Source organism: Nelusetta ayraudi, unplaced genomic scaffold, assembly GCF_046127955.1.
Source record: "Nelusetta ayraudi isolate G7.1 ecotype Tasmania unplaced genomic scaffold, CSIRO-AGI_Nayr_v1 ptg000060l, whole genome shotgun sequence".
Taxonomy (NCBI): Eukaryota; Metazoa; Chordata; class Actinopteri; order Tetraodontiformes; family Monacanthidae; genus Nelusetta; species Nelusetta ayraudi.
In genome coordinates, this window is record NW_027466110.1 from 7,068,312 (window position 1) to 7,096,296 (window position 27,985).

The 27,985-nt window shown below is 43.7% G+C and overlaps 1 protein-coding gene across 1 annotated transcript in view; it reads left to right on the forward strand.

Annotated features, from left to right (window-relative positions):
• The window catches only part of thsd7ba (thrombospondin, type I, domain containing 7Ba), a 110,627-nt gene that overhangs the window by 47,507 nt on the left and 35,135 nt on the right, over nucleotides 1-27,985 (forward strand). The window contains exons 8-13 of the mRNA XM_076039818.1: nucleotides 4,986-5,177; nucleotides 9,464-9,701; nucleotides 14,637-14,752; nucleotides 15,911-16,043; nucleotides 16,961-17,064; nucleotides 22,639-22,830. Of these exons, the coding sequence (XP_075895933.1) occupies nucleotides 4,986-5,177; nucleotides 9,464-9,701; nucleotides 14,637-14,752; nucleotides 15,911-16,043; nucleotides 16,961-17,064; nucleotides 22,639-22,830 (975 nt within the window). The remainder of the gene's footprint in view (nucleotides 1-4,985; nucleotides 5,178-9,463; nucleotides 9,702-14,636; nucleotides 14,753-15,910; nucleotides 16,044-16,960; nucleotides 17,065-22,638; nucleotides 22,831-27,985) is intronic.

The following is a 27,985-nucleotide window of genomic DNA, read 5'->3' on the forward strand; positions in this document are numbered from 1 at the left end:
GTGAGCAGCTCTGTGACTCGCTCTGTTATTTGTCAAATTTGGTGTGTTAGTGTGATGTCGAACCAAAGACCAGTGGACGTCTCAGCCAGTGGAGGTGATTGACGCTTTGTTCAAACAAAAGTTCAGAGCCAAAATGTTTTTATTGGTTCTTCAGATATGGCTGTTCCTCATCTTTCTCATTCAGTTCTATATTATTACTATATTAACACAACTAATATCATTACTACTACTACTACTACTACTACTACTATGTCTAACAATAACTGTCATGATAACAGTGTAAATTAAAAAATAGGAGGAGATAAAATATTAAGCCCTGAATATCTGTTGAACGAGCCTCAGGTGTGTGGCGGCGGAGGTTCGGCCTCTGTCTGAAGCATAATGGGCGCATTAATCGGCGCCGCTGGCTTTGTTTCCATCGCCCTCACCGAGGCACTGGGAAAATTAAAGCGACAAAGGCGGAGGGAATATTTGCAGTCACAACTTTCGTTTTGTGCTGTGCATGTATTTATATATACATGCTGTATATACAGACACAAATGGTCCAGATAAGAGCAAGACAGTAAATACAACAGATACAAAAGACACAATAAAAGAACCATACAAAACATATTCACAATGCATTGTGTACGGACACAGACACGGACGCGGATATATTTACATTTATGTACATATATAAAATATTCAGTCATTTTCCAAGAGACTGACAGGCTTATGCGGATAAAAGACAAAAGGATAAACGATAATGGATGTAGGTGTTATTGCAGGCACTTTTTTTTTGTGTATCTTTACATTTTTTGACACGTGTGATGTTTTATTAGTCTGACGGCAATTCAATTAACCGCTTTAACTGCGAACATAACATGAAATCAATCTTTGAAGACTGAATTACAGCATTTCCTGCTTCCTGAACACAGAGCTGTGCACAGGGAAATGTTAGTTTCCATATCCCATCTGTTTAGCAGGGGGATTCTCTTGCACACTTGGACTCTGACATCCTGTGGATACCGTAAATCTTGTGCAATACAATACAAATATAATGAAGCTAAAGTAAATGAGACGAGACAAGCTAGATGGTCTATTCATGCGTCTCCAACTGAACTGGCATGTTATCCTTTATCTCTTTGCTACTTCGAGTTTGTATACAATGCCATGCATTTCAAAATTGTGATAGTTTCTCATTATAACGTGAAAATTTATCATGTAAAAACATAAAACTTCCACAAAACAATGTGATAGTTTTACATTCTAAGATGAAAATGATCACGTGAAAATGAGAAAATCCCAAGTTATAATGTGAAAGTTTCACATGACAAGGTGACACTGAGCCCTGTTCTTTTTCTAGTGTGGCAGAGGCTTATCAAGACATCCCAGCGGTGATATTCACAGCGATTTCGTCCTATTTTCCGTGTCGCTTTGACCCGCCTGCCCACGCCGAGTGGATGTGATTGTTAACTTTTAAGAGAAAAGGTGAGGACTTGCGCTCCTTACCACCACCCCACGTCCACCTGAATATTAACGCCAGGAAGATTTAATTAGTGAGTAGGTGAGCAGAATAGAAATGGTGTTGAGACTGTGTGCATCTGAGGAAGCGCCCAAACGACAGACTCCCTGCATTAATAATGCAACAGGCCCCAACAGGGCGTTGAAAGCGGGGGGGGGGGTATTTGCAGAGACCCCTTCCCATCATGTTGCTCTCACGCACACACACGCATTCACATCGAAACACACGCAAACGCAAACGCTCATGCACAAACACAACAAGTGTGCGGCTCTGTCTTCACGTTATCGAACCCTTTTCCTTGAGGCGGCGTTCCCAGCCGGGAGAAGCTTTGTGACTCCTGTGTTCATTACGTTTGCTTGCGCTGTCATTAATCCTCTCTTGTTTTGCGAGCAGAATGATTATTTAAATAATTGCTGGTTTTGTGCCGCTGGCTATTTACAGCTCAGCGGTTCCTAAAATATGCACATGACATTGGGCGCTGCTTCTTTCTTCTCTTTTTTTTTATGTTTTCAAAACTCCTACTGTCTGAGATAATAACCCTTGGGATTGGTTCAAGATAAGTAAGTAACTCAACTCGGATCGAGATGTTATTACCATCTCATGCAGTGCAAACTGAACAACAGTAAGTATTTGATATTGCAGTATTAATAGTTTTAATGTGAAAGATGTGATCAGAAATTTCCCTTAATAATAATTCAAAATAATTTTCTCTCCCTTTTTGGCCTTGGCTTTTGATTGTTTTTTTTCTTCTTCTCATGTTCCATGTAATCACTCTGGTTTGTCTGAAAAGTTCCATGAATGTTGTTCCATTGCATGTGTGTAGCCGCCTCTGTGCGTGTTCCTCTGGCTAAATGCAATGTGTCAGACTTGCTCTCAGCTTGACAAGCCCGAGTGCTGCACCTTTCTCTCCGAGCGTGAACCGCATTTCCATTAAACTTCGCAATTTACGGCGGAAAACTTTGCGAAGATACCGGTGGCGCATGGACGTTCCTGTGAATGCGGGTCACGGGTTCCCACGAACAGCGAGCGGCTCACACACTGTTCCGTTTCAGCCTCATTTTGCAAAAAGCAGAGGCGCGCGGGATAATTATCTAAGTGGGAGCTGCGCCGAGCTAAGACTCCATACTTCTGTATCTAACACAGTTTGCGATCGACCCGCAGGTTCAAAATAATTATGTAAACGTTCAGCATGGACGATTCCCATTCAGACACGTCTTTGCACAGCTGCCGTTTCAATTTTGCTTGAAAAAGCCCTTTAAGAGTGAAAGCATTGGGGCTGCTTCATGAGACCCGAACATTTAGATGATACAGAAGTGATTGTGCGTGTGTGTGTGTGTGTGTGTGTGTGTGTACACGCACACATATATATGATGATTACTAACGATTATGCTTGAAACAGATGAGTAGTCAGACGACGGCCCTCTGGGCTCCAGGTTTCTTCCCACAGGGGACTTTGTCCCGGCCACTGTGGCACTTTGCTTGTTCTGGGGGCCCAGTTGTTCTTGTTTCTTCTTCTCTCATTATACAAAGCGCTTTAAGACGCCTTTGGATGTAATTTAGCGCTGTACAAATAAAAGTTTATTGATTGATTGATTGATTGATTGAAACAGCATTTTTTTTTATTCTAATTGCATTGATAAAGAGAGAAGAGAGAACATAACTGCAGCAAAGCCATATGAGTTCCTCATAATCATAATCATCACAAAGTGATGCAAATTATGAAACAAAAACAGTCACATTAAATGAATTTGAAACTTTAGTGGAACACTGTGTGGGAACCAGATTTCCAGGATAATCACTTCCACTGTGCATACTGCGCACTGGTAGTACTGGGCAATGTTTTCCACTTCCTCTCCTCTGCATCAGACGTTTTCATTTGAGGCGGATGGGGGAGGAAGAAAAAAAAAAAAGACAAATTGATGACAAGCCTCCCCCAGGGTTGTTATTGTTAAACTCTGTTCTGTGATGTAGTGGCAGAGTTCAACCCAGTTAATGATTCTGCTGCCTGAGATCATATCCAAAAACAATGTTGCTGCTGCTGCTGCCGGCACTGGTTTGACATCAGGGTGACGAGCCTGTTTCTGAAATGGATTTCCCTCTCTCTCTCTCTCTCTCTCTCTCTCTCTCTCTCTCTCTCTCGCTCTCATTCTCTCACGGGCCGGGGAGAAAATTGTAGCGTTCAGCTCACTCTGAGCCTGGTCTAACAAAAGCCTGTGCTTTACCATGGGAATTATTGCATCATTAATATTCACTGGAGAATATCTTGTATCTTATTTTAGTGCTTAATCGCACAATAAGAGAGTCATTATCATGGAAGTACAGTCGGGTGGTGGGGGCTCTCGCGCTCTCTCGTTCCTGTAGCGCGGACTGCTGACAGAGAAGTTAAACCCCGGCGCTGTGATAAATATTTCATAACGTGACGGCGAGATGAAGGCTGAAGGATCACTTTTAAAAGGAGCTCAGCATACCGATGGGATGGACCGCCGTGTTTCCAGCCCGAGCCGAGCGGAGCCGAGGCTTTTTGTGTTTTACAAAATTTGTGAAATGTTGTGCTGCACTTAATAGGCGGCTGAATTTGACTGTGAATCTTTTATCACGGTCGGCTTGTTGTACAAAATCAGTGAAAGGTTATTCTCGTTTTTCACCGGAAGAGAAGAAATTGTTTCGCTCTTTCTTCAATTTGAACGTCTCATACTTATTTTCCCGATGTGTTCTGCCGCCAGTCAATTCATCAGATATGATAAAAGTCGACGCTCCACTTTTCAGGAGCTCAGTGTTGATCCACGCACTAATGACGTCCCTTTGTGATGCCACAAAGGGCTCCGAGGCCCTGGTGGCCAAGACAGGCCGTCGTCACCGCCGTCGCAGCTCCAGTCAAGGAAAAATGTGACGATCTGAAAATCTTGAGAATGTGGTACCTACCAAAACACACAGACAAAACATCAGATGACAAAACTACAAGAAGCAAATGCTCGTTGAACCGTCTTCATGATGCATGTGTTAATATGATGCCGCTGCACCCTGTTAACATGCAGCGGCGGTCAGACGCTGTGATGACCTCAGCCAAAAGTGAACACCTCGTTAGACAACTCCCCCCCCCCCATTCAAAGAAATGCAGGACTTTTTGAAGGAAATTGTAAATGACAGCAAAGACGTGCGGAGCAAGTCAAACTCCCCAACCAGTCCTGGCAGTGAAGACTGTATTGAGACTTCCCCCACCGTCATCAGGATTAAGACGCACACTCCAGGTCTCCGTCCGCCCATCACCGTGTCCACAAATGAATTATCACCGTTATTATTTTTAACAAGAGTCCAGGTTTTTATCTGATGCGCCCAGATAGAGGAAGGTCTTTTTTCCTCTTTGGCTTTTTCAGTCTCCCAGCTCTGTTGTGTTTGACCTCCTCTTGATTCAATGCGATCAGGACCCGGTTGCAATGTCTGTACGTCGAGCTTTAAGCAGGCTGGTCTTTGTCTCCTGCAGGGGAGGACGTCTCCGCCCACCACTGCGAGGGCGAACCGCCCCCTCCAGAGGCGGCCTGCGAGGTGCCCTGCCCTGCCGACTGCGTGGTCGGGTCCTGGTCCTCCTGGTCGCCGTGTTCCCACAGCTGTGCCGCCAAGACCTTGGAGGGCCGCCAGAGCCGCACGCGGACCGTGCTGGCGCTCCCTGGGAAAGGTGAGGCCACGTACACTGAAGTTCCTCTCAATCTTTTTCTTGTTTGTTTTTGCAGCATGAATGCATATTTACTTTGTCCATTGCTCACTGCTGCAGGTCTTACCCCACATGGCACCTTCCTAATTAATTTAATCAAATGATCATTGCCTATAAATATTTAATGCCAGATTAAACTTGAGGTCTGCTGGAAAGGCTTGGAAGCTAAATGCATCAAATGAAAAGGGACCTGGGTATTAAGGAGAGGGTCAACAGGCAGCAAGGCTTGCAGAGCAAAATGGTTCCGGCATTGAAAGAAAATGTAACGATATTATATTTTGCTAAAGGGGAATATTAATGAATAAATATCAGCAAGATCTTTATGAAAAATAAGATTTACCATTTAATCCAGACTTGTCACACTCGTGCGCCACCGTTTCTGAGTGCACAGAAATAATAGACTTAAAAAAGGCAGGAGATTGCAATCGGATGTGTTGGCTGTTCAAATTAGCAAAACGAAAAGAAAAAAAACCTGCAGGAAATATATTGGGTACAAAAACACAAGAGCAGGCAGCAGTCTCTGCATCCGACTAAAAAGAAGAAAAAAGATAAAGAAATAAAAGCAGCGTGATTGATTGAGCCAAAGTTTTTGTCGGCATGCTCTGGGCAACACTTTGGCTTCCCTTTGGACGTTACATCTGTGGTTTACTTGTGGAATTTTATTAAGACATTTTTCATCTCAGTGAGATCCAAGGTTTGAGTTGACAATCTATTATCAAAGGCTCTTCTCCTGGCCGGCTTTTTTCCCCCCATGCAAGCTTGTTGTTTTTGTTTTTATTTGTGATTTTTTTTTTTTGAAGTCTGTCAGCGGAGGCTTGGCAGCGAGCTACCAGTTATTAATCCCCATAACCACACTCATATCTGCAGGAACAGCTGATCAAAGAATCTCCCAGCTTTAGTCGGGCTCCAAATTGTTGAGGTTTATTACTATGTGGCTGCCTTCCTCTTTGTTGGCAGAGACACTGTGTGTGTGTGTGTGTGTGTGTGTGTGTGTGTGTGTGCGTGTGTGTGTGCTGGCCGTGTTTGAGCTAATATTAATAAGGCTGTGTGACAGTAGGAGGGGAGAATACAGATCAGGCCGCCTGTTTATTGCCTTTTTGGTTCTGGCCCACTTACCGCTCTCTGGATGGAACAGCTGATCCGGCTTTATACCAATTGCATAATGTTTATTTTATTTTATTTTATTTATTTAACTCTGGTGACACATACACTGATGGACCTTTTCCAAGCTTGTGTTGTGTGCATTGACAAATCTGAACCGCTTTAACTGCTTGCATGCACGTGTGTAGTGATGCAAGCTTTAAAGTGAAAATAAATAAATAAAAATATAAAAGCCACTCTAAACTACTCTAACAGACTAACGGTAGAAACCTCTCCATGTGAAAGGTCCATGAATTCCATCTTATTACAAGGTTATTGCAGCACTTTTGCTTCATAGCTCTCCACATCTAACGTAATTAGCCTTCCACAAAAAGATCTGACCATATCTTCCTGCCATGCATGGTTGTGCATTCCACGTTTTTGAGAATAGGCTTATAGAGAAGTATTGTGCCCTTTGCAACATCATAGTACTGTGTGTTGCTGTTTTTTAAGAATATGTTTTGTCAAAGAATGGATCTCTTTTCTTATTTCTGGGATGTTCACTGACACGTTAGTGACTCACACTGAAATAGAAAATGTTGGTAAAATGAATAATGCATAGTATGGGATCTTTAATTAAGGATGCCTCATTTCAGTTTCCTTTTGCACAATCAAAATTGAGCATAGAGTCATTTGAAAAACATAAACAAGATTTTTGTCTTGAAGGAAAATCATGAAACCAACCAGAAGTGCATCAGCATAAACACCACCACTCTGTGTCAAATCCCTCTCTTTTCTGTTCTTCCGAGAGAATTTTCCTGCTGAAAATGACGAGGCACACTTGACAAAAACTTTGGACACATACTTCTGATTTAACGTTTTTTCTTTCTTTTTCATGACTTTTTCTGACAAATGAAAAGCTTTTCATTGTTTTGTTCAAGTTGAAACGTCTCGCGTCTTTGATTGGTGAAAATCTAATTTTCTCCTCCAATGTGGACAAAACAAAACAAGGAACCTGGAAACACCTTCAGATGAGAATTGCAGCGGTAATAAAGAACGGCAGAGATTACCTTATTTGAGTACAAACTCAATATGTATTTAATGGGAACCAAATCCAATAGCCTGATGGCTCTGCCTGAGAGGATGTTGCCCACACCCTCTCAACTCTGGCAAACAACTCACACGAGGACATTAGTGCTGAAAGAATTCATTTTTACACTCATCTAAAAATAACTTTTTATAACAACACACGTCGGCTTCTCCAATTCTTTGCGGACGGCGCGTAATATTTGTCAGTCAAACCACCACTTAGCTGGTTTCTGTCTTTGCTCTCCTTCTGTTCCCGTCTCCTAATTATCTGTCAAGCCATCACTCATCCGCTGCGTGGTTTTGTCTCTAGCGGCGCAGTTGCAGAGCGATTTCAGGCCAGAATGACGAGGCTAGCGCGTATGTCCTCAAGAGGGAAAGTGAATGTGATGGGTTTCGTTGGGGGCGGGGCCAGTGGCTGGGGCAGGTCGTTAGGGCTCGACACAGAATTCCTAGAGGGGATGTGATCCGAGCGGGACGCGGATGCTGGAAATGAGGCCAGGAAGGGTCAACAATCACTTTGGCCACAACTGACTCGTGCACGTCAAGATAAAAGGAGCCATCAAGAGGAGCTTTTTTCCGTCTCCTCCTCTGTTCCAGACTCCAAGAGGGGAGTCGTCTTCACTTCCTGGAGAAAAGAGGAACATGACGATCGGAAGCTTTAATCACAGACTGGGCAAACGTGCACAATCGCAGATTTTTGACATTTACCATGGAACAAACAAACTGAAAAAAAAGACCATTTTAAAAGTCACAGACACAACAAACCCTTTTAGACGAGGAAGAGTTTTCAATCACGGTGTCAGCTTTTGTACCTCATTTCTGAGGTGCAACACAGATGGTTAAAATTGACAAATGGAACATGCCCATAATACTCTTCGTTTTTTTTCTTTTTCTTTTTTTTTTTACACTGGTATTTAAAGAAGCTGCTTTTAGAGCAGCACTGTAAATGTGTGTGTTACGTTCAGTCAAACTCTAACCTTAGCCATAGCAAATGAAGTCAAATGAAGCCAAAAAGCCAAAAAAAAAAGCCTGTGTGTGTGTGTGCACATTTTCCCAGACACTTAAATGTGAATAAAGCTCCCGACCTTAAAAAAAGAAAAAAGAAATTGCATTAAAACAGTCACCTTCCTGGATTTCGCTCGGCACTATTTTAAATGTCAGAGCTTCTAAAGTGTACAAACATTCCAGCACCGAAATTAGCTCCCCTTGACACGGAGGCACGGCCGTCACCAAGTGGCTCTTTGGCTCTGCTTAAAATAATTTGTGGTGTTTATTCTGCTCTTTCCGCCGAGAGCAGAACGAGAGAAATCACAGCCATAGTGCACCTTGTAACCCGGCGAGATCCATGTTCATCGAGGTTAAAAGAAACAGGGCGTCATGGGTTCGAATAGCAATGAAATACTTGACACTGAGGATTCTGAGGGGTCGGAATAAATAGTGTTAGCATTGCTGCCGGCTGTCATTAAATCAGCCTGTGAGCTAAAGGGAGCTAGCGAGGCCCTCACCCAGAACCAGACTGCCAAACTTTGGCCCAATCAGACTCGAGAGGCCTCGTCTGCTCATTCCGCTGCAGCCACGGTTGTTTTGCACTCAGTGGGAAAAAGAAAAAACAAAAAAATCGAAATTCTGGAGTTTCAATTGGGCGTGTAAGAAGATTATTTTGCTTCAGTAACTTCTAAAAAATAGAGTAAATACAATTGACAACATAACAGTACATAACATACAGTTATTAACCCATCAAGGATTTTTTTTGTGTTCGTTTTTGTTGTCACAATATTACAAAAACCCTGAATTTTAACAGTCACATCAATCTTCTCATGTAACAACAACACAGCCACTGTTCCATTTATAATTGTATCATAGTGTATCATACACCTTAAGAAGTGACCATACATAGTCCCTGGCCTCATCAAGAGGTTGACCCAAATCGGCCTGCCAGCTTTGGCACCATCACTGGACTTCCAGGTCATTTTCCAAGCCTACACCTGTTTATTACACTTCCTTGTGCCCCTGGAATCACTCTGTTCCCTGTGTGCTGTTTCTCTCCTTCCTCCTTCCTCCTTCCTCGCCGGTTGGCCAAGGAGGGAAAGCGTGCCCGGTGGCAGCAGCTCTGGAAGAGTGGAGGCTGTGCAGCGAGCAGCCCTGCGCTGTGTTCTACTGGGAGACCTCGGCCTGGGGGCCCTGCCTTAACAACGTCTCCATAGATCTCAACCTGACCACCGGCCAATGGAACGCCAGCGCCGCCTGCGCCGCCTCGGGGGTTCAGATCCGCAAAGTCAGCTGCATCAAGGCCAACGCCGGACCGGTGGTCAGCAAAAGGTTTGTTTGGCAAATAACGGGAGTAATTACAGAAATAACACGCTAACCCATTGTCGAATGATGCGATGCAATTTGTCACCTTTTGTGAGGGACTTGTTTACAATCACTGATCAATCTGTTTACAGCCGTGTGTGTTTGCTGAAGAAATGTTGCTGCGGGTATGCTTGTTTTTGCCAGGAAGGCGGTGGGGGCGAATCAATAGAGCGCCTCCTCTTCTCTCCGGGACAGTGCTTAGACTGATACACTTCCTGGTGTCGACAGCACAGTTTAGCACTGCTCTCCTTGCCACTGTTTGTCATCTGATAATTGATTTTACCGCCCCCTCCCAAAGGGAATACCGAATTTTTTCATTTTTTTTCTTCTATTGGTTTTCTTCACCTCCCCAGTCGCCACACTCGGCATTTATTGCAGGAGTCGATAGAAATGACACTTACAGGGGGAAAAATAATTGTTTAAGGAGTCAGAGTCGTATATCTTATATATAAGTGTTTTCTCTCCAGAATTATAATTCACTGGAGCCATTTGCCATCATAACGTCCCTGTCGGTACCGCTGTAAGCCGAGTTCAGTGAGTTTGCGCCACCGTCCTCCCCGGCACACGTTCTTGGACTAGATCCCTCGAGGACTTGCTGGCGCGGCCACCTCCCGCTCTCGCCTCTCATCTCGCCGTCCCGGGTTCATCTGTGCGGCGAGTCAACGGAGGCGCCGGCGGAACGGCACAAGCGACTCAACGTTCCTTTATGAAATGATCCGACAGCCCACTGACGCCTGAGCCGCTGATTCAAATCCCTCTTTGCCCCCCAAGACTCACCGCCAACCCCCCCTTGCCCCCCCTCCCCCAAACCCTGTTTGTGCTTCAGCGGCTGGCAGGTCCGCTTAGGACTTCCCTCGGAAGCTCCTCCTCTTCGTCACTCAGCATTACTAACCAGTTTCAGCAGACGTACTCCAGCATCGCTTATGCAGCCGGAGGCACACTTTAAAGATATATGCCGAGGTTTTTTGTTTTTTTCATTAGTTTGGAGATTTCCTCCAGAGCCATTAAGGCCAGCCGATACCATCCCATTATTTAGCTGTACACACTGTAAACAGGGGTGGCAAAAAACTGCTGTGAAGACCAACTAGAGTGTTCTGCTGCTTTGTTGCTGCCAAACAAGAGGGCCCCAGGCTCAGTTTCAGTGTAAAGATGCAAAAATGTCTTATTAAAGATGTAAAACGCTTGCCCTTTCAAGCTTGATGTATTATTGGCAGGGCAATAAAGAAGAGTTTTCTGAAGAGCGTCTCATCGCCACTGCCAAAACTGTATTTAAAACCTGTCGATTGCCCACCACAAACGTTTTACCCCAGGATTATGTTCACACCCTGAATCCACCCGCTTTAATATCATTAATATCTGACGCCAGGAGGCACAAGCTGGTTGCAGTAACACTCTACTGGGACTAATGGTGATACTGCTCGTCAATGCATCACTGCTGCCTGCGGACAAGAGCAAGGTCAACACCTCCACTGTCCACTGAGCCTCTGCCAGCGGTCGGGAATTATGAATCCCTGTGATGATTGAAGTTGTGGGTCAATGTGGTGACTCACTGACCCCAGACTGAGTCTCTTTGTGAGGAAACAGCAACAAACATCTTTTACATGCTGCCTCATCATCATGGGCCAAGAAGATGACCAGCCAGATGGACTACCTGTCAAAACCTATTTAATTAATTGTGCGTGTGCGTCTCAGAGGGAACGACAAGAAAGGAAAGAAAAAAGAAGAAACATTTTGCAACACTGACAAAACACGCTGAAAATTGGACCACAGGGCAACAATTGACGAGAATAAGTTCACTCGTAGTGTGATTTGTCGTGTTTTGGTTTTTAAGAAATTACTTTTTTTTCTGACTGGTACACAATCAAAAAACAAACAAAAACAATATACTGAGACTTTCTGAGACTATTCTAACTTTTGTGCATCACCCTCTTTTAAAGTTGCTTGGATTTCAGACTACTGCATCAAAAGCAGGTTAAACCCTGGCAGCAGATTTTCCATAGCGATGCGTCTGCAAAGTGACATTTAGTTTGCAGAGATATCTTAAAGACACGTCTTTTATACGTTTACGTCTGTTCCTGAGAAGAAGATTTATCCTGATTTTTTTTTTTTATTTATTATTATTTGATGTGGAGCGACTTGAGGAGGGGTCACTACCGCAAGTCTATAAATATCGGAGCATTTCATACTTAATCTTTAATCTGTGCAGTGAGCCGCAGCTCAATAAAAGGTCAGCCAGTATATCTGGGTATCAGTTTAGAGGCCCAGAGAGAAGTCAGAAGACTGTGTCCAGAGTTTAATTAGAGATATAATATTTATCGACGAAATAAAGCAGTGGGAAAAAAAACGAGCGATAACTTGTGGGATTTATTTAAAATGATTTATTTGTGTCTGCTGAATCCACTTACCTGCATAAAAACACTGCAGAAATAAATGAGGTGGTAGATACCCAAATATTACACGGTAGATTGGTAGGCAGGACGGTATTTTGTGTTGTGTAATACAAAATATGAAAAATTAAACACTTTAAAAATATCATCTTTCAATTTCATTTTTAATCAAATTCGTGGCACTCGCTCACTCGCCGTGCGCTGAACTGCTGCTGTGATTCCCTCAGACACCAGGCTCCACCCAGCTGTGCAGTTTCATGCCCGTGCCCTCTGGGCAACGCGTCGCTGCGAAGGGCAGGAAGAGCCAAGAGGGGCGACGCAAAGGAAGGATGCGCTTTATGTATCTCGCCTCTTCATGCCGCGGTGGACTTTGATCTAATCCCTGCACTTCTCTCGCTGCCTTTTTTTTTCGTCTTTTTTTCGTTTTTTGCTGGGATGTGGCATCACGCTGGGTCTCCGGTGAGAGCAGGCAGGATCTGGAGGTAGAGAAGAGAAAGCGCTCGCTACAAAAACCCAACCACATACGTGTTCGGCTGCGCATTGATGACAGCATCAAAGCTTGCGCCGACTATTTCTTTTTGTTGTTTTTTTCACACAGCACTCCCTTAACACTCTCAATTTAGCACTGCCAAATACGTTATGCAAGAGATGGGATTTTTCTTTTTTTTTCTTGATGAAAAATTTAGCAAAGTCCTTAAAGAGTTCTTTAAATCCTGGGGACGGCGTCCTTGGATTTGGCAGGATGATTCATTGGCAAACAGTTTGCATTTCCCGGCTTTTCTCAGGTTTAATTAGCAGCCATGTGGTGGACTTTGATTGATTTTTGCTCCTCGAGCACTCCGTCTCCTTGAAGGCAAGGAAAGACTCCTGCGGGCCGCTCCCTACGTGTTTATGAGGAGATAAATGCACTCACCCTGTTGTTTGAACTGAACCGAAATGTGTTTCCTCTCCTTTTAGCCAGAGAGGCTGGGAACACATTCCTTGTTGGCACTTCCTTCCCTGTTTTTTTGTTTGTTTGTTTGTTTGTTTTTTTTGATTGCGTCGTCTCAGAAATGTAAATGCTGCATACAGGAGTTTATAATTGTAATTGGACTTGAGACACTGTAACCCTGCTGTACGAAACAGACATATTGCAGCTCGCAGAGTGTCATGTCTGCCACACTAAACCTTTTTTGCTTCCCTATTAAGCGAAACATGGAATTTTTCCATTTCAAAAGCACAAGTTCTATTTATAAATGAACTGTTTTCCCCCCAAAAAAGCTGGGAGCTGATATTTGGTCAGTTTTGCCCACCGTCGTGACATCAGACTGGACAAGGAGAAACACAGAGGCATCTCATGTTTTCTTGTTCGTTTCACGCTGGAGTGCATAGCCGTTGAACCATATTTGTGCATTGTGTGGAATTTGTTCTATCCGTGACACTCTAAAATTATTATTTGAGGTTAGAAAATGCCACTGTATCTGCGCTGGGTAACACTGAGTAAATGCTTCTGCTGCAGCTAAAATCTCCTCGGCCTTTCAAATTGCAATTTTCGGTTGTTTGCAGCAGCACACATTACAAACAGTGCCGCCTTGTTTGTCTCCAACCTGTGTGACTTTTTGCTGCAGATACTTGCAGAGGAGCGGGATAAAAAGACTTGAGTTCTGTCCTCACACATCCAGCGACGCTGTGCGAATTCCAGTTATTGTTATTTTACTGTTACGGCACCGCAAATCGAGGTTGTTCACTGGAGCCATTTCTACACTTCCTGCCCACTGATATGCTTGAGTGCTGAATTTGCGCAGCCATCTGTTTGTGTGTTTCCTCAACAGGGCCTTTTTCTGAAATTACCACCTCAAAACCAGCCAACTGATAAACTGCTGGTTGTGTCTGCAGGGTCACTGGGCAACAACACAGCAAGCAGAATTTGCAAAGTGGATGCAGTGCTGCCATGCTTACAGGCTGGAATACGACTGTTTATGGCCGTCTATACGAGTATACGGTGGGAGTCGACTTTTTGGCAGCTGCAGCATGTTAACGCCGCAGACGTTTGAAGTTTGAGAACGACAAGAGGAGTTGGTGGCCAATAAAGCTACACACATTTGAAGAGGCTGTTGTTGCACCACTGCTTGGAAATAGAATTATGCTTATGGTGTTGAGATGGAACTGCATGACAGTAATAGCTGGTTTGAAACGCCTGCACCGGCTCTGTACATTATATGGCTTTCTATCGGTGCTGTGTTGTAAGCGCGGCCAATTTGTGCACTTCATTAAAGAGTGTGTTTTCTCGTAATGGAGCGTGCTTGTAACCTGCGGACGCAGACGGGTGCGTGAAGAAACGGCAAATTGTTTTGAAGCTCCACCTGGTTGCCTCGGCCTGTGTGTGTGTGTGTGTGTGTGTGTGTGTGTGTGTGTGTGTGCTGTCGAGGGCAGGCTAGTTGCTTTTCTGCAGCCTACCACAATTTAGGGGATTTTGCATTGAAATATTTCAACCACATTGTGTTTTTTTTTGTCTTGATTTGTTTGAAATGTTTAGGTGTCCCGATTCCACTCGTCCTGAAAGTCTTCGGAACTGTCTGCTTCCCTGCAAGAAGGACTGCATCGTCACACCATTCAGTGAATGGACACCCTGTCCGTCAACGTGCATGCCAGGTACACAGCTTTATTTTCTCTCTCTCTCTATCTCTCTCTCTCTCCCTCTGCAGGAAACTACAGAATTGAAGACAAGATAGAAAACTACCAACTTTGTTTCACTGGAAGAGCCTTAAAATCACCTCAGAAACCACAGATTCTTGCAGAATTACTCTGCACCTGTTTTTTCGTAGCTTAAAATGTCTCGACTTTGTGGAGCCAATAAGGCTGGAAACTCACTCGTAATGTGATATGCATTGATAATGAGATGATCTGTCTTCATTGTAAAGGATGTAGAGGGTAAATAAAACATGTCTCCATTCCCTTGCAGCAGAAATCTGCCCAATGTTTGTCGTTTGAAAGAGTCTGTGCATCCCTTCATTAGAACAAGCCGCCACTTTATGGCGGGGCCATATAGGGAGACATCCAAATATTTTGGTTGGTTCTGCAGAGAACCCAACCAGGAGCAAGTGGTCAGAGCAGTCACTTTAAACTGTACAACCAGGCCTACACACTCCTGGAAGCCACCAGAGACTAAATATTTCAAGTTTTCCTCATGAAATTAGGCTCCTCTTAAAGTCGTTTGTGTATCCGATAATTATGTGCAAGTGTAAATGAGAGTGTTAACTATCTATCACATTAAGTCGCTGCTTCAAGGGTAAAATGGTTATTTAATGTATTTCTGCTACGTGTTACCTCCAGTATCTTGGGAAGCAGAAAGTATGTAATTGTTCCGAAGAAGAAGCGAGCCGCCGTCCTGTCTGCGTAAATACGCCGTAGTCCACTGGGCCGGCTGATGATGTAATGGCTTTCCTAATTGCACCATTTTCAGTGTTTAGTAATTAGTGTTGTGTAATGAGCCTCGGAGCGCCGGTCACGTGATGCCATTACAGTTCGCCGCTTCTCCCCAGTCAAGTGCCAGGGATGGCTGCGGGCGCCAGAGTTGCAAGGGCAAGTTTTCCGCCATCCCATAGGCCCTGAGGCTCGCTGCTCTGGTTGTAACCACCCCCCCCCCCTGCAAATGTTAGCACCGCCGATGCTGCGATTCAATTCCTTCGGCGGGCTCGGCAGATTGCCAGTTTGTCTTGTTACGATGATACCTTCCTGCTGGGAAAAAAGGTTGACCTGAAATCAGCTGCTGTCTCCCCCAGGGTGAAGGTTGTGCTTCATCTTCCACAGATAACTCCACCGCCGCAGCACAGTCTCGCTACCGAACCATCGTTCAGAGATCGACTAATGGAGGTCAAGAGTGCCCCGACACGCTGTACGAGGAGAGGGAGTGTGAATCGCTTCCTGTATGTCCCGTTTACAGGTAAAAGCAGCAATGTCTTTTTCTTGTAACTTTAAAAAATTCATAATTTTGCTCCAAGTTGCGCTCGCACCACTGCTGGCATGTGAGGTGGAAATTTAAAGTAGGTCAAGTTTTAATCGTCACGGTGCCGCCACATTAATCTTGCAACATTCCCATGCAGACTCTACTAAAAGGGGAATTACTTTTATTAATATTTTCAGTGGCTCAGCAGCTATGCATCTTGATTCCAGCAGCAGCAGAAAAGGCACAACAGACATTAGAAGCCAACCGTGGCATCTTTGGCCCGACAGCCTGCAACGTTTTACTGATTCTGTTTCTCATATTGGACAGAATTCATGCCTAAAGTTTGAAAGTGCATTTTTTATCACGGTATAGACACTCTCTTTCACGATTCTTACTGTCTTGGAAAAAGTATTTTCCTTTACAGTCTGTAGCTTTACAGTTTGTTAAAATCTTGAAACTTTCATCCTTCCATCAATATTCAACTGACGAGTCAAGCTTATTATGCTGCGAGAGCGCAGGAGTGGTTTGATTAAAGAGAGGCCAGGTAAACCTTAACGATCACCTTATGAATTATCTATTAAGTGTATCATAATGAATCAAGTTATTTTTCCAACAGGGTCGATTTTCAGGTTTCTCGAAGGATTTGTTAGTTATACATGAGCGGATCATTAAATTAAAAGACTTTTTGCAGTTTTGCAGTGGAACGCAGCACAATGGACATTGGACTTTACCCATGATCCACTGGCAATAGAATGTTTGTTGGTATCGACAAGGCATGTCTGACGATGACATTTTTATATTTTAGTGCTTTCGTGGTAGCTTGGCGATGATTTTTCTACATGCTGTGCTTAGCTTTATATATTTATTATGCTTGTTACAGCATAGCTGAATGACATCTTTGCCTTTTCACCCAGATGGAAGACACACAAATGGCACAGCTGCACCCTGGTACCCGAGTCGGTTCGCCGCAGTTTGTCTGCATCAACAGAGCTCTGCGGAAACGGTTTAGAAACAAGAGGCAAGTGCTCTCTTTCTCTCTCTCTCTCTCTCTCTCTCTCTCTCTCTCTCTCTCTCTCTCTTTCTCTCTCTCTCTCTCTCTCTCTCTCTCCTGTTCTCGTCAAATTTTCTGCCATATGGCTGGTTCGAGTCTTTCCACTCTGGCCATTTAATGAGACCTAAAAGGCCTTTCGGAGCTTCTCCTCCAACAAGCGTGTGATGGAAACATAACAGGCCGAGGCAATTTGTCCGGAGAGAGCAACAAGACAAACCTTTCCAGGCTTCGGGCTTGATGATCTCATCGCAATGCTGATTCTCTATTAATGAATGCAGCGAGCAGCATGCAGCAAATTGAAAGAAGCGAAGATCCTCTTGACTCACACACAAGACAGTCAGGACCTTTCAACTGCTGTCTTTTGTGGGAGCTAATAAAAATGTGTTTACTATCTAAGACTCTGGAGTCATAAAGTCGGAAAGTTACCGAGTCAAAGAGTGGAAATTGTGGAAATGGAATGGAACATTATGGGGGAAAAATTCTAAAAAAAAAAAAATACTAAAGTAATTTGACCTATGATTACGCCGCAACACTGAGTTATAATTTGACTGGGCCGGATGCTGTGTGTGTTTTTGATTCCATGTTTGCAAACCAAAGATGTGTGATTTTCTTTTTTTTTTTTTTTTTCAATACACTTTCATGCATTTGTTTCAGCTGATTCTGGAGCAAAAGTCGTTTGTTGTCATCAAGTTGATCTTTTTACATTTTCACTCTTTTTTTCACCTAATAATTCAAACAATTGATTGATGGATTCATAGGTCTCAGAATAGCATCGGCAGCTGCAGCTCTGCTCTCCTGCGTCTGACTTTGCTCTTTGCCTTCTGTTGTTTGTGTGGAGCCGAGTTATTATTTTTTTTTTTTTTAAGAAAGTGCAACAAATAAAAAGTTTAAATTGCATCATTTCAGAGTCGTTTAGAGACGAAAGAAAAAAACACAGACGTACACTGGCTGGCCCTGGTATCAAACTTTGCTGTCGCTGAGTGGCTCTTCAGTGCTGAGTGGCTTTCTGTGCCACCCTCACAACTTCCCCGCCCTTGTGCTCTTTCTCTTTCACTCTTTCTTGGCGGTATTAATTATGACTGACATTTCTAGAGTGTGTGTGTGTGTGTGTGTGTGTGTGTGTGTGTGTGTGTGTGTGTGTGTGTGTGTGTGGAGGAATGGAGAAAATGCAGCGTGCCCAGGTTAAGAGCAACCTTCATTGACCTTTAGCGCCTCCTGTTTGAATACGATTAGAAAATCAGCAAATTGAATACCTGACATTTCAAATAGTGAAGTGCACGCGGTATTTGCAGCCCGGGAGATGTATGAAATTTTAAAATGCATACTTTGAGGAAACACAGGAATGTATTCAGGCCTTTCATTCACTTGGTGAACGGCTGCTGGACCTTCCTGATGCAAGTGACATATGAGTGTCTAACTTGGGCCTAATGAGGACACAGTAATTGAGACGGGGAATGTGTTGAGGGTCATTAAAACTTTGAATGGGGCCAAGCCACTCCATTAATGACAGCAAGTCAGAACATGAGTTTCACAATCTTTCAGGGACTTTTCGCTCTCCATTATCCTCCAAAAACCCGGGTCAGTCAGAGTGACAAAACTAATTCATTTAATCTTGCTGCTAATGTAATAAGTGAGACATGGTGATATTTCAGTCTCGTTTTGTGAAGAGGAAAAGCAGTCAGAAACAATATTCAGCTGCTGACTGTAGGAAGGGAAGCAAAAACACCAAACACATTTTTTTTTCGATTGTCATTATTTCCATCATGTCGTGGTCATTTTTAAACATCCACCATTTTTGTTGCCTTAATAACCTTTGACCTTTCAAAGTATGATAATCGGATAATTAGGTCTTCAGGACTTGGTGACAAACTTGAATAATGAGTGGAGCAAACCAGTGTATTCACAGGTTATGATTGTCTTGCACTAAATATGACTGTATTCTGGACCGCAGCCTCTTTGGTTTCCATGCTGGCAGTGGACCAGCACTCTGGCCACACTTTTCCAAGCAGCATCGCTGCAAATTCTCCTTCATTGTGTTCCACTTTATAGCCTGAATCTGCTAGCTTCCGTGCCACACTTCCATTCACATCTGCTTCTCGTCCCTCCGCCGTGTCTCAAATACTGTATATTGTATATCTCAAAGTGGTGGAATTTACCTCTTCTGGTGTGGAAAGTAGGGATGCATCCGTTTAGCATGGAGTTCATGTCAGACTTTTTAGGACGTTTATGATGTTCAAGCAATGATCTCAAATGACCAACTGTCATCCACTGTCAAGACATCCTGTGTTTTTCCTTGAGCATCAGTTTTTCTACTTGCGTCCTTGACTGAAAATACAGACAGTTTAACACATTCGGCCAGAAGAGTAGGGACAGTGGATTTCCGAGCCTCAATGCGAAAGTTTGAGTTCACAAAGGGCCAAGGAAGTGCCAGAATCAGATTAAAAGCACGGTTGAGCTGCGTTGTCGTTTCACGTCAGCAAAGCACACATTTTTCTTTTGAAAGGCATGATGCCGCATCCCCAAGCAGTCGCTCCCAACTCGGAGCGCAGAGCTCCCGCTCGCTCGCTGAGCCAGTCTTTTTCACACTCGCTGCAACACTCCACGTCTCTTTCCTGCCAGCTTGTGGCTGGCAACCAGCTGGATGGCTCGCTGTCGAAACTGGAACTGTTTTGAGTAATTAGTCAATAGAAAATGAGTCATGGTGATCTGCAGCTGCAGCGCCGCAAAAAAAAGAGATTGAGCGAGAGAAAGAGAGCGACAGAGATACTTAATGGCCATGAAAATCCAATCCACATGACTCCCCCAGGTATCATGTTGGAGAGGTGGCATACAAGCAGTGCAAGCGTGGAAGAGTTGACATGGAGGTTTGCGTGACTTGGCGGCTTTTATGCAGATGTGCGATCAAGTTTTACATGTTTTACCCTCACTATTGGAAAATTAATCTGTTTCCGTGGACCTCTGGCGTGGCCGTCAGGAGCCTCGTCTCAGTTCTCATCATGTTTGAGCCTGTGGAATGAGTTTACCTGGATTCATTTATACAAAATAAAAAATAAAAAATGTAGTCCTGATTTCAGTATCGAGCAGTTGTAAATGCCACGTCTAAAAATATCATCATATTGCCGCTTCTAGGCTTATAACCAAGGTGCCAACACAGAGAAACCTGGATAATCATGTTCCAGTGCCCATGGTTATAGACATTAGATTCCCAGCCTCTGAGAACTGCATGTTATTTGTGCAGATTCTGTCATTGCAGGCCGAGGCTGTTGTCATGTGACAGTATTTCTTTCTCCACCTAGAACGTTTTTTTTTTTTTTTTTTTTTCCTTTAAACCCTGACATGTTTCTTCTGCTGGTTACAGACATGTAAATTCAGTCAGCACGACCAGTGTACTGTGTGACAGACTTTCGCACCCTTTGAAGTGACTTTTATTTAAGACCACATCTGTCAAAAAAGCTATGAGAAGTGTTCCCCCTTTTATTTTCTAATTAAAGGCCATTCCTGTCAGCTGTACTGACCGCGAGGAGAACTGATAATTCAAAAGGCCATGAGAAACTGGGGTCTTGAGATCCTTCAGGCGCAAAGTAGCAAGTTAAAAAAAAAAGGTTGCCGCTCCTTTTCAGATTCTTAATGTCAGTACAAGGGGTGGCTAGTAAAAGACAGCAAGGATGACAGAATGAGGTTGTAGCGAGTGGAGTTGGCTGAGCCAGAGAGACGACTGTCGGAGGTAAATAGACGGGACTAAATGTCAACACGGGAGTGTGATTATTCCCCCATTGGCGCTAATTGGACAATCACTACGCAGCGGCTGCTAATGAGTGGCTGTTTGTTTCACACGTGGGTTGAAAGGCAGATTTGATTCACCCTTGAAAGTCCATCATAATAGCATCAACCTTTAACCCCCCTGACGCAACAAGACTGGGGGAAGAAAAATGATGAAAACCGTCTTTTTTTTTTTTTTTTATCTTTTTTGTTCGTCTATTTCTTTTTTATCGCAATTCTTACAAAAATGCTCCTCTGCGGCGGCTTTCACCCACCATCCGCTGCCTCTGCAGAGGCCTTGTATGTAAATGGTCGTCCCACACATTCCCAGCAGGAATATACGAAGCAAACAGCTGTTGTCAGAGGGCAAAATTTAAAAGTCAAATATAAATCGATCGAATGGATGAAAGGCGTGTTTGTGCAACAGTGAGCCCTCGACGACATTGAGGCAATGAGGGGAGCGAGAGAGAGGGAAAAAAGAAAGAAAAGTCTTCTTGGCTTTTTAAACCCATCACCATCGGCGGACCGCCAAGTTTCTGCCGTGCAGTTCTTATTATTTCCTGTTGGAGAACAATCCAATCAAACGTTTCTGTTGGTTGCAAAGTGGCCAGTGCCGAGTCCTCACGCCCACTCCGTGCTCTTCCATCGCTAATTTTATCTGACTTATTCAATTAACTCTCATTATAATGATCAATATTGCAAAGTCCTCTAATTTGTGTTGCTCTGCTTTTTTTGTCGTCGTTTTTTTTGTTTTTTTTGTTTTTTTTTGCCTAATGGAACAATTATTGTTTTTGCAACACAAGCCAGGGGAAATTAGGAAATGTGTCTGCGCACTAGTGTTTGTGTTAAGAGCCACTTTGTTTCACTGTTTTGCTGTCCCTTTTAACACACAACAAAAAAGTTTGATCATTTGCCAGCCACAGCTTGCAGAAACTGAACCTGCTGTTTGTTGTGACAGAATGGCAGTTTGGGTTACACAGTTCACTTTACATCAGCAATTATGGCATCACAAAGCCTAAAGTGCTGTGGATTGTGTTACGGTTAAGTCAGAAGGCAGTTCAATGAACAAACATTTGTATGTTTGTGTAAATATCTTGAGGAGATGGAAACAATATATAGAGAAAACAAGTCTTGGAGCAGGTGTATTATACAATATATCGCCCTCGTTAGAGTGCAAATATATGCAGCAGTGGGCTCCGGAAATCAAATCATCTTCTTCCGAGAGGAAATGTACTGTAGTGAATAATCTCGGAACGGGCTTCTAACAAAACAACACTCGTGAAATTGCAAATTTGCCTCTTTTTTTTTTTCTCCCTAATGAACCGTATTTTCCCTCCGCCATATTCTCGAAATTGTATTAGATCGTCTACTACTTTTTTTTCCTCCCTTCCCTCTAATTAGCTCCGTCTTTTCCAGCAGAGGAGGGTGTCACTTCTTTGATAGCGCCTGTTTTGATGTGAGGGATACGACTGGCACGATGTTGTAAAAACACAGCGCTTGAGCACAATCGTGCTTCTGATGAATTGTGCCCCACGTCGGGCATTTAGTGTGCTGTCCATGCTGGCACGCTCTCCTTCCACGGCAACACTTGCATACATTGCAACCACAGTTGCCCTGTCTACGGGTGGATGCAGGGGCCAAAAGGCTTACGATTAAAATGTGATTAAAAATATTAGTTCATTATGCCTTTTATTTACACCCCAAAATTCCAAACAGTGAACATTTTTCACCCAGAAACTAAGTTGTGATTGTCTGACATTCTGGCGTGCTGCGTTTCTGCAGGAATCAGCTGCGTCGGGGAGAGCGGCGAGTCGGCCAACATGACAGAGTGTCTGCGGTGGGCCGGCCCTTTGCCCCTGCAGGTGAGAGGGTGCCGAGTGCCTTGCAAAGATGACTGCACCCTCACCGCGTGGTCCAAGTTCTCCGACTGCGCCGGGTGTGGCAGCTCACGCAGCCGAAAGCGCTCGCTCACAGGTAAAGACTTTTCCCACGTCTTTTCAAGTCTTTTTCACTCATGGACTGTTACACACTGGGGGAACTTCACCTTCAGCCGTGGAAACAGTGGCAATCCTGGACGATACTGAAACTGAGAAGTCATATACCTGTAGAATTTTCAAAAAAACAAAAAACAAACACTTCTTAGTACATATAAAGAGTTATTAGTAGTGGTGATGTGTTGCTGACTTCCATTCAGATCCGATGATGAGTAAAAACCAACGGTGGTTGGAGGTAATCTCAAAAAATTGTGTGCTATCAAATTATAGCTACATAATGACATTAAATCACAGATCAGAGTTGAACTCCTTTTACTTTGGAGGGCAGCTAGATCTCTGAAACCCAAAGTCTAAAATCCCACAGGGATAGTGTCAAGTGCTGTGATTGGTCGGGATGATTCACAGCCAAGGTCAATGGAATAGGACAGAAATAGGATGGAGCATTTAGACCGCCAAAAGGTTTTTCCCTTTTCAAACACGTTCTGTGGCTCTTTCCAAAATGGACATGTGAAGTGAATCCCGTGAATTTGTCGAATATTCCCTCTGGCCTGTCAGCTTGCAGCCTCGAGCCATGTCTTGTCTTATATATCGAATATTCCTGTACATTTTTCCTGGCGTGTGTAACGATGTTCAATATTCAAAGTACATATCAAATCTAAATGTTAAATTACATTTTGTTACTCTAACTGCATGGACAGATTTTCTTTTCATGCCACAGGCAAAAGAAAGCGGACACAGTTTAGAGGACACTGTGTTTTTATATGAAAAAACAACACCATAGCGAGTTTATACTCTCTCTGGCTCGCCAATGTAACCTCTTCCTGTCCCTGCAGTGTTGTGTTGGCTCCTGAATTCGCTTTCTCACAGCTTGTAACACTTTATTTCACTGCATGCCGCAAAATCAGAATTACAGGCCGGGGCTTCTGCAGACCACGCTGGATACTATTTGTTGCCATGAATATTTGATCCGATGCCGGAGGGATCGTAGTAAATACTCCCCATCTTCTTTTTTTTTTTTTATATATTTTGCTTGCAGAAAACCAACACATGGAAACAAATCTTACCTTTGCACGCTTTGAGTGGGTGCTGTCACAGAGATCTACTCTGCAGTCATAACATGATATTTATTTTTTTTTATAAATTCTTTTATAAATTTTGACTGAACAGTTCTACAGAGGGGGAAAGGAACTGGTGTGAGGGTGAAACCCCGTGGTGCTTGGAACTCTAGGCTGTAAAAAAAAACAAAAAAACAATAATAATAATAATAATAATAATAATAATGATAATGATGATAACAGGGCAACAGCTTCCCTCTACCCTGTTATTTTTTCACTCTGTTGCATGCTGGGATGCGTATCCAAAAAGTGAACCTCACTGATGTTAGTGTCGATGTCTCAGCCACGGTGTCATTCACTGCCTTTGTCGCCTCCAGTGAGTCCTGGCATGTTTATTTTGTGCCTTTTGTTACCGCTGCCAGTTACCTTTGAAAACATCATACATCATATTGTTCTGATACTGATGTTTTGATTTATCTTCAATAAAGCGCTGACAGGATGAGTGGGAAGATTGAAGGCCTCTTTATCTGCCCGCCAGCAGCAGGCCCCCTAATTTGTCACAATTACACAAGATAAAGTGTGTTTGCTTTCAAGGATGCCAAACAGATGCCACTCATGGACATTGTTTATTATTGCTATTGTCATTATCATTATTATTATTATTATTATTATTATTATTAGTAGTAGTAGTAGTAGTAGTAGTATCATTATACAAGTGTTTTTTAAAAAGAGGAGAGACGTGATTTATTGATACCTCAATGGTCGGCAATAATGCAAAGGTTTCCATTTTCTGCATCCGTCTCCTGTCAAAATGAAGAACGGCTGAGATGGCAACGGACGGCCCTGCTTTATTTACCTTTGCCCAGTGTTGACTTGTAGCTGAATCCTCTCGTCGAGCACTGTGTTGTGTGGGTAAACGTTCCTGCCACCGCACAGAGAGCAGCGCTTCAGTGTGTGTCTGCAGAGGCTTAGCTGTACGGGGTGGGAGCGGTGGGAGTGGTGGGGAGCGTCGTGACATAACCTTTCACTGAGACACTCAAAATGACACCGGCGTTTTTTCCTCTCTCTCTCTCAGCGAGTGCATACTTTTGTAACAAATGTTCCCCCGGATTTATATTTGCTTGGAGAGAGAGTGTCTTATTTCTTAAAAATCCACTTATTTATGGGTGAGAAATGTAAGATTTGCTCAGTGAATTTGAAGCACATAGGCAGGCGCCGTGGCAAGGCCTGAGGCCAGGGAGAGGATTTCCGGGGGATTTATTGCACCCCTATCTCACATGGATTACACTGTCTGGCATTATATTACAAGAGAGGTGGACCGACTGTAATAGAATAGAGAGACTTGTTCTTTTATGGTGTGACTTTTAAGCTTAATTGCTGAACTGTTAACAACTCGAGCTATGGGCTGTAGATACTGCGACATGTAGAGATTCTATGGGCCCAATAGCAGTTATGAGTGTTTGGGCGTGTGCCGCGATAGCTTCCGCTCATTGTTTCCACGCTCCTTTCTTCTGCTTTTTTGTCTTTGGGGAGTCTTTCAACTCCAGTTTTCGTTGAGAGATTTTCGCTCAGCTTTACTTTTCATGTCACTCTCCGTGTTAATTAAGGTCATCGTGTGTCTCGCAATCCTAATTAGTGACTACAAAGCGCTGCATTGCAGATAAAAAAAAAAAAAGAAAAAAGATCTGCACCACCAGCAGCATTTCAAACATTTCCAAACATTAAAGTTGTGAGATCAGCGACAGCCGCCGTCCAGTCGATATTCCCAGAAATCTTACCGACGTGCAAGTCATTTTAGTTATTTTTGTCTTTGCTAATTCGTCTGCGGCATTGGCATAACCAGGATGCATCTGACAAATGTGTCACAGATACAGATTTATTTGATTCAAATGCACAATGTCAAAAGACATTACGGTGTAACTTATGGCAGAGTGCGTTTGATGCCCTTCCCGCTGCTGGGATGTAAAACATCTGTCATACAGTTATTGTGACCTCGTGGCGATGGGATGCTCCTCTGGCTCTCCTCAATCAGGCTCCTCCGGAGTCGCAGTTTGGACAGATTGTTGGTGGAAGTGCAGCGGGGTGGCGGCGGGTTCACAGTCCGTGAGAAATGTTCGCAATCAGAGCCACTTCAGAAACAGATGGGCTGCTCGTTGAGTTCACAGCACGCCAAGGACACCCAGGGTCCGTAAAAAGGAGCAGCGGTGCACAAGTAGCTCCGCACACTCTCAGCTTTATCATGTTTGCATGAACTGACGTTTACAACTTTGCAACTGTTGCCGACCGAAAATAATTTTTGCAAGCGGAATTTGCACGTCTCATTTGGCCTCAGTGGGAATTGTCTTGTTTTGGCCACGTTCAGCTGGAACGGTAAGGATTTATTTCAAACAAACAAACAAACAAAGCGGGGAGTAAACAGGGAAATTCAGTTTCTCCATGAGCAGGTGCAGTGCGTTTCAGCTGTTATTGTTTGAAACTTGAGAATCATTCTGGAGAATTGCCTCGTTCTCTAGACACTTTCATAGAACTCAAACAGGATATTAAAATTTCTACTCCTGTGTTTTCTCAATTATCACTAATTATGATGATATTTAAAAAAAAAAAAAAATCCTTAATAAATGAAAATTTGCGAAATATCTTTGTTCCACCTGCCAGGTTTGGAACCTGCGTGCTGATAAGTCGCTGCAAACAGAACTGATCACGAAGATTTTAGTCCTGTTACCCTGTGATGAAAGTGTAGTGGTATATTCAGAGTTGTTGAAATAACCTAGCAACATATATTACTAACAGTGCAGTTGACTATATTCATTGAAACTATTGTTTATCCAAACATTCCTCAAGTGCAAGACGTCAGTATGGTTGTTTTTATGCTTCCAGTAGAGTTGGACCCTCCACAGCCTTGAGTTGACCCCACACTGGGCTGCTTGCAGTGGAAGTACCGCAGAAGCCTTCAGTTTGTTTTTTGTGGTATCTGCCATTTAAAGGACTTATGCTGTTTTGTCAACCAGGGTTTTAGCCATAGTTATAGCAATAACTTAAGCCATCTGAGGACATCAAGTGTCAGGCAAGTGGCTGGCAGCTCTTTTCTGTCACACCATCACTTCAAATGTGCAGCATGGTGTCCCAGACGGACTCGTCCGGCGATGACAGTGCTGGAGAAGCCGTCCTAATGCCAGCTCTGGTCAACATGGCCTGGTGTGCATCCAGCTTTTGGGGAACATACGTCTCGATGTGGGGAGCAGAAGGCCTCTGCGTGATCCATCATCATACGAGAGAGCACCGCGAGGCAGAGAGCCAGAAGATGGATGAGTGTGACAGCTTGACAGGCCTACGTTTGTCACTCGCGCACATATCGAAAGTGACAGTGCTAGAGAGGAACACACGTTCCCGCTCATGCTCCTCCATTAAACCTCATCAGATATAGCGGACGGCGCTAATTACTTGTAGCTCGGCATGAACTGCATTGTGCTACGTGTCCTCAGAGCCAGGATAGAGATCTTAAAGAGGGAGCACAGCTTGAGATAGAGAAAAAAATAATAATTTTCACCCTCATTAGACAAAGATCTTGGGGCTGAAGATGGAATCGCTCGCTGCTGCGGCAATTATTGCCAGCCTGTGAATGAGAAACGCTCCATCCTTTCTCTTTAAACGGCACATTTCACAAGACGTCACTGAGGATGAATTAAAAAAAAACAAAAAAAACACGTTGTGCCTTGTGGGCTGCAAGTGGTGCAAAGTCCTCTATCCTGCTGGTGAAGAGGCTCCGGGGTACGAATGAGACACAAATGAAACGGTCGGCGAAAGTACAAAAGGACGGCATCGAAACGCAGCCGCTGAGCTAAACGTCATTAACTAATGGTGCATCAGCGGGTGGCCTGCAGGCCGGCGCTCCATTGTCTTCTGTCTTTCCTGCTACTTTCAAGCCCCCGAATCAAAAAGCGCCCGTGCATCATTGATCATTAATAATGAAGAGCAACCGCTGCGAGCTTGGGAGAAGTCAGGGATGAAAAATGGTCGCAGGGGAATTCATGTTTGTCAGGAAATAAAAAGGCCAGAATTTCTTTTTTTTTTTGAAGGACA